Source organism: Aquarana catesbeiana, linkage group LG04 (assembly GCF_042186555.1).
Source record: "Aquarana catesbeiana isolate 2022-GZ linkage group LG04, ASM4218655v1, whole genome shotgun sequence".
Lineage (NCBI taxonomy): Eukaryota > Metazoa > Chordata > Amphibia > Anura > Ranidae > Aquarana > Aquarana catesbeiana.
The window spans coordinates 313,619,841-313,631,982 of NC_133327.1; the positions used below are offsets into that span (position 1 = coordinate 313,619,841).

The 12,142-nt window shown below is 40.2% G+C and overlaps 1 protein-coding gene across 7 annotated transcripts in view; it reads left to right on the top strand.

Moving 5' to 3' along the window:
- The window catches only part of SENP6 (SUMO specific peptidase 6), a 172,576-nt gene extending 162,046 nt beyond the window's left edge, over positions 1-10,530 (top strand). For all 7 annotated transcript variants that reach the window (XM_073626821.1, XM_073626822.1, XM_073626823.1 and 4 more), the window contains 3 exons: positions 8,448-8,516; positions 8,607-8,757; positions 9,998-10,530. In XM_073626821.1, coding sequence (XP_073482922.1) covers positions 8,448-8,516; positions 8,607-8,757; positions 9,998-10,207 — 430 coding nt within the window. In that variant the 3' untranslated portion in view covers positions 10,208-10,530. The remainder of the gene's footprint in view (positions 1-8,447; positions 8,517-8,606; positions 8,758-9,997) is intronic.
- Positions 10,531-12,142: the final 1,612 nt, after the last annotated feature.

Here is a 12,142-nt window from a genome sequence, read left to right on the forward strand (position 1 = left end):
CACACATCTCAGGAAGGATTTTGTCCCACTCCTCTTTGCAGATCCTCTCCAAGTCATTAAGGTTTCGAAGCTGACGTTTGATAACTCTAACCTCCAGCTCCCTCCATATATGTTCTATGGGATTAAGGTATGGAGACTGGCTAGGCCACTTCCGGGCCTAAATGTGCTTCTTCTTGAGCCACTTCTTTGTTGCCTTGGCCGTGTGTTTTGTGGTTGGTGTTCTTGGGGTCATAGGCAGCATTCCTCCTCCTCCCAACACTGCTAGTTGAGTTGCTGCCAAAGAACTTGATTTTGGTTTCATCTGACCACAACACTTTCACCCAGTTCTCCTCTGAATCATTCAGATGTTCGTTAGCAAACTTCAGACGGGCCTGAACATGTGCTTTCTTGAGCAGGGGGACCTTGTGGGTGCTGCAGGATTTTGGTCCTTCACGACGTAGTGTATTACCAATTGTTTTCTTGGTGACTATGGTCCCAGCTGCCTTGAGATCATTTGACCAGATTATCCCGAGTAGTTCTGGGCTGATTCCTCACCTTTCGCATGATCATTGAAACTCCACGCGGTGACATCTTGCATCAAGCCCCAGACCTAGGGAGATTGACAGTTATTTTGTGTTTCTTCCATTTGTGAGTAATCGCACCAACTGTTGTCAACCTCTCACCAAGCTGCTTGGCGATGGTCTTGTAGCCCATTCCAGTCTTGTGTAGGTCTACAATCTTGTCCCTGTCATCCTTGGACAGCTCTTTGGTCTTGGCCATGGTGGAGAGATTGGAATCTGATTGCTTATGTGGACAGGTGTCTTTTATACAGGTAACAAGCTGAGATTGGGAGCACTCCTTTTAAGAGAGTGCTTCTAATCTCAGCACGTTACCTGTATAGAAGACACGTGGGAGCCAGAAATCTTGCTTATTCATAGGGGATCAAATGCTTATCTCACTTATTAAAATGCAAATCAATTTATAACTTTTTTGAAATGCATTTTTCTGGATATTTTTGTTCTGTCCCTTTACTGTTAAAATAAACCTACCATTAAATGATAGACTGATCATTTTTTTTTTGTCAGTTGGCAAACGTACAAAATCGGCAGGGGATCAAATACTTTTTTCTCTCACTGTAGCTTCCCCAGTGCATTACATACCACTCCTCTGCTGTTTAAATAGTTGCCCCTGTTCCCCTCCATACATGTAGGCCATGCACAGGCTGTCAAACACCCTTCTATCCTGCCTTAAAGTGCACGTAAAGGTCCGTTTTTTTTATTTTTTTAAATGACAAACATCTCATAATAACCTGCTCTGTGCAAGGGTTTTGCACAGAGCAGCCCTGCTCCTGCTTTTTTGGGGTCCCCCGGCTGTGCTCCTGGCTCCTCCTCTTCAAGTGCCCCCACGAAGAGCCACTTTCCATGGGGGCACTCATGCGGTCCTGAGTCCTGCCCCTGCATCCATTGACACAGACAGCAGGACTCCGCTCCACCCCCCGGCTCCCATGTCACTGGATTTGATTAACACCAGCGGTAGCCAATGGCTCCTGCTATCAATCTATCCAATGAGGACCTGAAACAGTGGATGGAGCTGCTGTGCTCCTTCCCGCCACTGGAACGATCGGGTTCAGGGAAGAAAAAGGGGAGCAGCTGCAGCACAGAATGTTTTTTCACCTTAATGCATTAAGGTGAAAAACTATGAGGGTTTGCAACTCCTTTAAATTTAGGACCGGCCAGATGCTAGCAGTGCACCCCCAGTGGCCATTCTGGGTTGTTCAAACACCATGCATGCACTATGCACTCACTCACCTTCACTCAGCAGCTGAGCTATGCCCCTGCTGCGACAGAGAGAGCCCACTGTTTGAACGAGCCAGAGCATCAGCTGCTAGGGTTGCAGTTCTGTCATCTGGCTCATCCTACCGTTAAGGCAGGACAGTGTGGGGTCAGGTACTAATGGGTTTTTACCAAAAGGCTGCGCACAGACCACATGTTTGTAGGTGGCCAGGAGAAACTATTTTAACAGTAGAGGAGTTGTATGTAATGTGCTAGTGATGTTGCATTGCAGAGGGGATTTTTGGGAAAATGGCCCCTAAAGGTGCACTAACCCTTTAAGTGATCGTGATATATACAGATGTAACAAACCGTATACTTTAGGTAAATAAAGTTAAGACAAAATAAATTCCATATCAGGGACTCCTCTGATAAAGCACTTGTCTCAAATGAGCACCTCTGCATGGCAGCGCTAGACATTCTACTGGTCATACTGATTCAGAAAAAAATAGAATCTGCTCTTTATGAGCTAGTGACAAGATTGGTGTCTGGGAGAGGATGAAAGTAGTGTGTGTGGGATGGAGGAAACTGGTGTATAGGAGAGGAAGGAAATAGTGTAACAAGGAGGAGCCTTTTATCTAAGAGAGGGGGGAGATTGGCGTTCAGGAGAGGAAGGAAGCAGCTTGTAGAGGGGAGATAAGTGGGAAAAGTAGGAAGCTCTGCACAGTGAAAAACAGGGGAGCACAATATTAAGGATGAGAATGGAAGCTGTAGAGTAGAGCCGCTCAGGAGTTAAGTGTAAAACTGTCCAGAGGGTGTAAAGCTGTTGCCTGAAATGTGGAACTAAGTGCTCTTCTATTCTTATAGGACAAAGACATTGCATGTATAATGGCACTGCCTTGTAAAGAAGGTCACTGATCATATGTACAGCTTTAGCTTCATATAAATGTTGTAACTGTGTTTGTTTATTTTATAACATGATGAAAAAATATGTAATCCCTCCCCTTTGCTGGTGTTCTTCCACAACAAGCCTCTAAAGTGTTTTGCTAAGTTTCCCTAGAGAGGACACAATTCTATAGGGTATGGCAGCTGTCATGTTGAAAAGCTTGGTGTTACCAGCTGGTGTTTATTAATAATTAGGAGGCAGGAAAGCTTGCTGAATGTAAGAAACCAGGTGGGAACACGTACCTGTAAATATTTTTACCACCTTTTTCCATTGAAAATCGGTGAGGTAACACTAGGGTGTGTCCTATCTTTAGTATTCTAAAAATGTAAATTCAGTGCCCAGTGTTGAATATGAGGTGAAGGTAAACCATAACAAAAATGATAATATTGCATTCTGTATAGAAAAGAATAATTGTGACCTTTTTTGTATCTTTTGACCCTCCCACTTAGGCTGCTATCACAATTAAAATTTGAACATTTTGTCATTTGACGCAAAATGCCTGAAGCTCATAAAAGTATATGAGCTTGTTTTTGGGCAGATTACAGGAGTTTTTCAGCTTTTTACCTTGGTAGCTTTTGGCCTGCACAAAATTGCTGCAAAATGCGGCAAAATTGCACAACTTTCTGCCTGAAAGTGAAACGTTCAGGTGTGGATGCAACCTTAAATTGTAATCTCTAATGATCAGGGCCCTCTGATTCTTCCTGTATTAAATTGTAGTGTAATTGTACTGTCTGCCCTTTTGTTGTAAAGCGATATGTAAACTGTTGGTGCTGTATTAATCCTGTACACAGGCAGTCCTCAGGTTACAAACAAGATGGGGTCTGTAGGTAAATTAGGGCCAAAACAACTAATCGATTATGAAAATAGTTGTCAATTATTTTCATAATCGATTAATCGGCCAGCTGATTAGTTGGCCTGCATACAGAATGCATTATTTGTTTACATATCAGGTAATACAGTGCAGCACACATACAGCTCAATACACCATCCATACATGTCAGTAAGTGCCTTAGAACTTGTGAATGTGTGAGGAGCTCATGGGACATGTAGTCCTGTGCAGGAAGTGAGTGGTTCTAAAGTCCCCACTAACAATTAGAAAATCGAACCAACGTTCTTAAAATTACTTTTTTTTTTTTTTTTTTTTTGAAGAAAGACATTGTTTTTGTATGCCCAGCATGTAATATATTACAGGTCTGTCTGAAAATCGGCAAAACGGTCTTTAATTTTGTTTTCTTTAAATAAAAAATGTGATCTCTTAGTCTGATGATATTTAGCAGATTCAACCTCTAAGTGCCGGTTCACACAGGGGTGGCTTCAAAGTTGTCCGACTCTGAAGGCACCCTGTAAAGCGCGACTTCAGCGCGGCTTGCAAAACGACTTCTGTATAGAAGTCAAAGCAAGTCGCTCCAAAGTGGTCCAGGAACCTTTTTCTAAGTTGGAATGACTTGAGTCACTCCTATTAAAACGGTTGCTTTGCATTGAATGGAGCATGAGTTGTCAGGCTGCTAAGTCGCCTGACAGGTCGCCCCAGTGTGAACCAGCACTCATAGTATATACAGTATATCTCTTCTGTCTGCTCTTCTCAGAGTGGATTAGAGATTTTGCTCCCTAACCATATAGTTGGTTGCCTTTTAATAAACGTTACATATTAACTAAATTATACACCACACTTTTTTTAAGGTTAATATCCGATTAATCAATTGAATCAAAATGATAATTGGCCTACTAATCGATTATCAAAGTAATCGTTAGTTGCAGCCCTAGGTTTGTTCTTAAGTTTAATCAGTTTGTAATTTGGAACAGGTACATTTTTCAAGTGTAGCTCCAGCCAAAAAAACAATTTTTAAGCGTTTTGGATAACATAGGGAAGGGCTATCAACACCCCTGTAACATTTGTTTTGCTGTCTGTGCCCCTGTTCAGAAGATTTCACCTCACTTTCTGTCCCAATGACAATTGGATTTTGAAAATTTTGGGTTGTTGTGGAAACGAGCCGTGGTGATAAAGCATCAGTGGACGTACATTTTTCCCATAATAACTTTTACAGGAGTGAATTTCCCTTTATAGAGGTAGATTTCCTCTCACTTCCTGTTGTCTCCCTCCATTTGTATCTAGGAGTCGTTTGTAAGTCGGATGTTTGTAATTGGAGACTGCCTGTAATAATAATTATTGTACTTGTCCCTGAGTTTGATTTTGAATATATGGTTATAATGACAAGAGTTGGTGATCTCTGAATATTTAGCTAAAACCTCATATTAAAAAAAAAAAAAAAATTTTTTAAAGTGACATTAAACAATATCCTCCTCCAAAAATTATCCATACATATTCACAACTTAATGGCCCTGTGATCTATTTTTCTGAAAATATTTTCCTTGAAGTTCTCTGTGAACTCCCAAACATCATTTTATTTTTTTTCCCTCCTTGCTTCTGTTTGTTTGGAACAAGTAATGCTCGTTAATTGTAGTCATGTGCACTGCTCTATGCACACTACACATTCCATAGTCCATCTCGGCAATAAGAGACTACTATTTCCTACATACAGTGACACCATGGAGAAAAAACTTAGCCACCCTCCAACAGAAACTTACGTGAATATAATTTTTTTCAAAGCAGAAATGGTGCCATTTAAAGCAGAATTAACCCTCCACCCATTTTTTTTATTGTGCCCCAGGAGCTTTTAGCCATAATGTGATAGTTTACACAGCGTATTGGCATGTTATGGCAGGCGTACCTGCAAAGCAGTCCACTCCATTGCTGCGCTGTTGATGCTTCTAATGATTACAGGCATTGCCATCCTCTCCCAGTCTTCCTCCTGAGTTCTGACTCTTTGACCGCTTGGATGGTCAGGTCGTGATGGCATTACTCTCATGCATAGGAGGCACATCTTCACAACAAAGGGTGGTGTTGTAAGTGTATGCTGAGCTGTGCTTGTGTAGTTGAGTGTACATAAACCCTGACAGGCAGGGATTAAGGAAGAAGAAACCACTAGGGGCTCTTCTGTCATAAAAAAACCCTGGATATTGCACAGGCATCCCACCCATGCAACTCAAGTGCTCAGGCAGTGTAGAAGAGTATAACCGCTACGGAGGAAAAAACATGGTGAAGCGCTTACTAGTCAGTTCTCTTTAAGGTGTAAAGTAAGTTATTTAAAAGCGATCACAAAATCAGGTCACTTTTATGTACTAAGACTTATGAGCTTTGAACTCACCAAAGCTCATAAGCACCATACTGCTGCTTCTTTTGGAGTAGTTTTAAGCTGTTACTTATTGCAGACTTCGAAATTCATTGCTTTTTATATGGTGGATCAAAAACAAAGCAACATGTCATCTGCTCCATAAGATCCAGTTCAAACAAGACACTTCACATCCATCAGATACTGTGGACATAAAAAGTCTACACACCCCTGTTAAAATGTCAGGTTTCTGTGATGTAAAAATAAAAAAAAAAACTTTAACGCGACCTATAAACGGTACAACTCAATTGAAAAACCAACTGAAATAAAAGTAAAAATAAAATGCGGTAAAGTTCAGCTGTTCTAGTAGGTCTTTTCTGGCATTTTCTTAGTCGTATCCTATAGCAAAAGCCATGGTCTGCAGAGAGCTTCCAAAGCATCAGAGGGATCTCATTGTTAAAAGGTATCAGTCAGGAGAAGGGTACAAAAGAATTTCCAAGGCATTAGATATACCATGGAACACAGTGAAGACAGTCATCATCAAGTGGAGAAAATATGGCACAACAGTGAACTTACCAAGAACTGGACGTGCCTCCAAAATGTATGAAAAGACGAGAAGAAAACTGGTCAGGGAGGCTGCCAAGAGGCCTACAGAAACATTAAAGGAGCTGCAGGAATATCTGGCAAGTACTGGCTGTGTGGTACATGTGACAACAATCTCCCGTATTCTTTATATGTCTGGGCTATGTGGCAGAGTGGCAAGATGGATGCCTTTTCTTACAAAGAAAAACGTCCAAGCCTAGCTAAATTTTGCAAAAACACATCTCCCAAAAGCATATGGGAAAATGTGTTATGGTCTGATGAAACCAAGGTTAAACTTTTTGGCCATAATTCCAAAAGATTGACGCAAAAAAAACACTGCACATTGCCAAAAGAACACCATACCCACAGTGAAGCATGGTGGTGGCAGCATCATGCTTTGGGGCGTTTTTTTCTTCAGCTGGATCAGGGCCCTTAGTCAAGGTAGAGTGAATTATGAACAGTTCCAAATACCACACAATATTGGAACAAAACCTTCAGGCTTCTGCTAGAAAGCTGAACTTTGTAGAGGAACTTCATCTTTCAGCATGACAACGACCCAAAGCATAATCCAAATCAACAAAGGAATGGCTTTACCAGAAGAAGATTAAAGTTTTGGAATGGCCCAGCCAGAGCCCAGACCTGAATCCAATTGAAAATCTGTGGGGTGATCTGAAGAGGGCTGTGCACAGGAGATGCCCTCGCAATCTGACAGATTTGGAGTGTTTTTGCAAAAAAGAGTGGGCAATTATTGCCAAGTCAAGATGTGCCATGCTGATGGACTCATACCCAAAAAGACTGAGTGCTGTAATAAAATCAAAAGGTGCTTCAACAAAGTATTAGGTTGAAGGTGTGCACACTTATGCAACCATATTATTTTAGTTTTTTATTTTTACTTCCCTCCACCTAAAAGATTTCAGTTTGTTGTTCAACTGAGTTGTACAGTATATAGGTCACATTAAAGGTGGAAAAAGTTCTGAAATTATTTATATGTGTCTTACATCACAGAAACCTGACATTTTAATAGGGTGGTAATCCAATCAACAAAAAGTGGTGCCAAACAAATAAAGTGAAAGTGAAATATTGAGTGAAAGCTGCCCCTTCAACAAGTGAAATCACCTAGCAATCGTTAATGAATGGTTAGTATGCACTGACGTGTGTTTGGTTTGATATATGTTGCCAACAACATACAGTGGATATAAAAAGTCTGCACACCCCTGTTAAAATCAATTAGAACATATAAAAAGGCTGGCGGTACTTATCATATGCTTATAACTGTGAATATAGTGCATAACACATAGCCACACAAAAATAAAATCATACAATGAACAGGCCTCATGTAGTGGAATAAATACACCATATAGTGACAGGTACTCTTACTTAGCCAAACTGTGCTCCACTTTCACTTGTGTGAGAAGATTGCAGATTCACTGAATGTAACAATGGGATACTTCATAAGCTCAAGTCCTTTTAGAGGGCAACCTTTGTGTTCACAAGGCTATATGATTCGGTGTAAACATATTGCACTATGTGATTATTTCTGTTTACACCGAGTCAAATATTGCCCTCCAAAAGGTATCCCATTGTTACATTCGGTGAGTCTGCAATCTTCTCACACGAGTGAAGGTGGAGCACAGTTTGGCTGATTAAGAGTACCTGTTACTATATGGTGTATTTATTCCACTACATGAGGACTGTTCATTGTATGATTTTATTTTTGTGTGATTATATGTTATGCACTATATTCACAGTTATAAGCATATGCGAGTTAGCGCGAACCCTTTTATATGTTCTAATTAATTTTAACAGGAGTGGGTAGACTTTTTATATCTTCTGTTTGTTGTTGGCAACATATATCAAACCAAACACAAATGTCAGTGCATACTAACCATTAATGTTATGAATTTCATTCTGCCGTTTACTATGGTGTGATAGCAGGCTTACTACTAGAGATTTGTTTTCTTGTTAGTTTATATTGTTCAAGATACTTATGCTTCCTTTCAGACCATGCATTCTACTTATGGATTCATTGAGAGGTCCTTCTCGATCTACAGTAGTAAAAACATTACGAGAGTAAGTTGTATACATTTATATCTTCTTTTAACTTTTTGGTGCCATTTCTTTCTTGGACTACAATTACCTTTCTATTACCATCTTTCCTAGATACCTAGAAGTAGAATGGGAAGTTAAGAAAGGAACAAAAAGAAGTTTTTCCAAAGAGGTTATGAAAGGTTCCAATCCCAGAGTGCCTCAGCAAAACAATTTCAGTGACTGTGGTGTATATATACTCCAGTATGTGGAAAGCTTTTTTGAGGTGAGTGTACCGGTATGGCATTTTATTTAATGTACTGTATATATCAATATATAATATAAATATAACGTAATTGACCCTCCTCTCATTTACCTTTCTGGTGACATCCCTTTGTCCCAATATTTTATTTATATGATAAACTCTTGGTATTTGAGGAGGTATCCTGTCTGATGGACGAACCGGTTATTGCTTAATAATAATCAAGTAAGCTGAGTGGAGAGGATTCATAGGTTTTTTTAAATTGCATTCACTATATATCAAGACCATGAAGTAAGCTTATTAGGAAATCATATGGGTAGAATATGAGGAATTTGTACTAATAGCTCCTCATATTCGTCCTAAGGCCAGGATCTTGGCAAAGCAATGGAGTGTTTAACCCCTTCCCGACCAGCCGCCGCAGTTGTACTGCTGCAGGTTGATTCGCCTTTTGACCAATAGGGTGCGCGCCCGCGACGCCGAAGCCGATGCACATGACCGCCGGGTACCCGCGATCACTCCACACAGAGACAGAACAGAGATTTGTCAATGTAAATAGACAGATCTCCGTGCTGTCAGGAGTGAGGAGAGCAATCTGTTGTTTATACTAAGTATGAACACCGATCGGTCTCCTCACCCAGTCAGTCCCCTCCCCCCACAGTTAGAAACACTCCCTAGGGAACACAGTTAACCTCTTGATCGCCCCCTAGTGTTAACCTCTTCCCTGCCAGTGACATTAACACAGTAATCAGTGTATTTTTATAGCACTGATCGCTGTAAAAAAAGCCAATGGTCCCAGAAATGTGTCAGGTGTCCGATTTGTCCACCATAATATCGCAGTCTTGATAAAAATTGCTGATCACCGCCATTACTAGTAAAACAGTAAAAAAATTAATAAAAATGCCATAAATCTTCCCCCTATTTTGTAGATGCTATAACTTTTTTGCAAACCATTCAATATACGCTTATTGCGATTTTTATTACCAAAAATATGTAGAAGAATACGTATCAGCCTAAACTGAGGAAAAAATTTGTATGAAATATTATATTTAATTTGCATACAGTGTTGCATGACCGCGCAATCGCCAATTAAAGTAGCACAGTGCTGAATAGCAAAAAAATGGCCTGGTCATGAAGGGGGTAAATCTTCCAGAGGTTAAGTGGTTATGCAATACTTTTATATTGATATCTAATATTTTCCTGACTGAATGGATTGCAGACATAATCGTTTTGCTTTATTATACCTTTCTGCATCACACTTTTCCAGAACCCCATTCAAAGTTTTGATCTGCCAATGAATTTGACCAACTGGTTTCCTGAACAAAGAATGAAGACGAAACGTGAAGAAATCCGAAATCTTATTCTTACTCTGCAGGAGCTTCAAAGTAAAGACAAGAAAGGACAGAGGGACCTTAGCACAACACAGCCCACTCCACCTGAGAGAACAGAGCAGATCATCAATGATTTTGCTTTATGAGCATTTCATCTGTGGCATGCTACTCTGCCTTTAGAAAAACAGAGTTGACTTCTTTTGAAACTTATTTTGAGGTTTGTAACCCTGGAATGGAACATTCACTCTTCATAAATTTGAGTGCCGTGTGACTGTCGTTCAGAGTACAGGTCCCCCCAACAATTGTATGAACAATTACACATCTGTACATAAGACGATGAGGCCATTTTCTTTTCAGTATTTATAAAATGATTTTCTCTTTGCATTCTTTAGAAGTGTTTATGTATTCATAACAGTGACTAAAAAAAAATCTGAAGTACACTTCAAAATAAAACAGAATATTTATAGGCTCACATTTCAATGTGTATTCAGTTTGACGGCCCACTGTGTTCATTTCTGTCTCATAAGAGCAATATATACATAATCCGTCCGGTTTGGGGTTCTGCGTTTATCCAACTTTCATACTATTTATAGAAAATATTTCAGTTAGGTTTAGTTTTATTCAGCTGTCCGTTCATCCTTTTTTGCAGAAAAAAAAATAGGAGCAGTGTTAAATGTGTTGCTTATGGTAATCACAACGCTTGCTCAAGTTTAGGTGCTTAAAAGCTGTGCAAACATGCTAAAGGAGGTTTAAACATTTTAGCTGCATTTTATGCCATTGTTGATACATTTTGTCCCTAATTTAATATTTATTTGTATTTCATGTCTGACTATTATGCTGTATGCATTCTCATATTTTTTAGGCATATACTTATTCTGTGTTGTAGAGAGGGCAGTACTTTTTGTGAACCATTGATTGTGAAAATCTAGGTGATACCTTCTCTAAGAATTGTTGATGTCACTGGCATTGAGTGAGTTAAAGTGACATAAAGAGGAGCATAAGTGAAAATCGCAGAGACCCATAGCAAAAATTGATGGTGCTTCCTTCCCAAACAGAAAAAAAAGTGTCACTGAATAACACCCTAGTTACTACAGTGATATGGCACAGGACCCGAGCTACAGAATGTATTATTTTTAACCAGGAAAAAAAAATGTATGCATCAAATTTAAGAGCAGTGGGGAAACAATGTTATAGGGCCTGTTCATACTATAATATTGCACTTTGAAGCTGTATGTTGAGATTGTGTTTTAGCAGTACACAGCAACAAATGTTAGTTGCACTACCATTTAATGTCTGTGGAAACACAACACTTTGAGCCTACCTTAAGAAAAGAACTTTGGTGAAATAGACTACTTGGCAACAAATGACTACTGAGATCATGAACATCTTGGTCAGGACCATGCTTTTACAGTATAACATATAGTGTGCACGGGTTTTTAACCTACAGTGCAGTTTCCATACATGCAACATAAGACACACTGTCACCTTGGCCAAGCAGGGCAAGTGTTTCGGCATAGCCCATCCCCAGTCACCTTACACTCACTTTACCAGTGATTCTGTGCTGCTCTTTCCTTCTCAGCCATCCAAAATACCCAGCAATAATGGGTATGAAAGGAGCATATATGACCTTCTTTCCTGTGACAGTGCTCAGATCGAGCAGCCAATAGCTAGGGTCAAAAACTGTCATGTTAACACCAGTGATTTTTGTTCTAGCTGTGGAGTACGAGGTGGTCACTCTAGGGGGGTTGGGAAAGGCTCATTTGCAGAGACAATGTCACTTTTACTGCATCGATAAGGTATGAGTATCTTTTTGACAAAGGGCATTAGGGTGTTGGATTCAAGCCATAATCCTCCCTAGGCAAAATAAAAATTTCACCTACCAAGCTTTTATCCCAACCCTACACCCAATAACCACCACTCGCCTTTGCACTCTTTGACCACTGCCTACCCATGAGTAAGCCCGAACAAACAATTTAGCAGGAGAGGAGGTAAGCACTGTCAGCCACACCACATGTAACTATCGGGCAGAAGAAGGAACCCAAATGATTGCTCACCCCCATGGCCCCGGCCGGACACCCGCT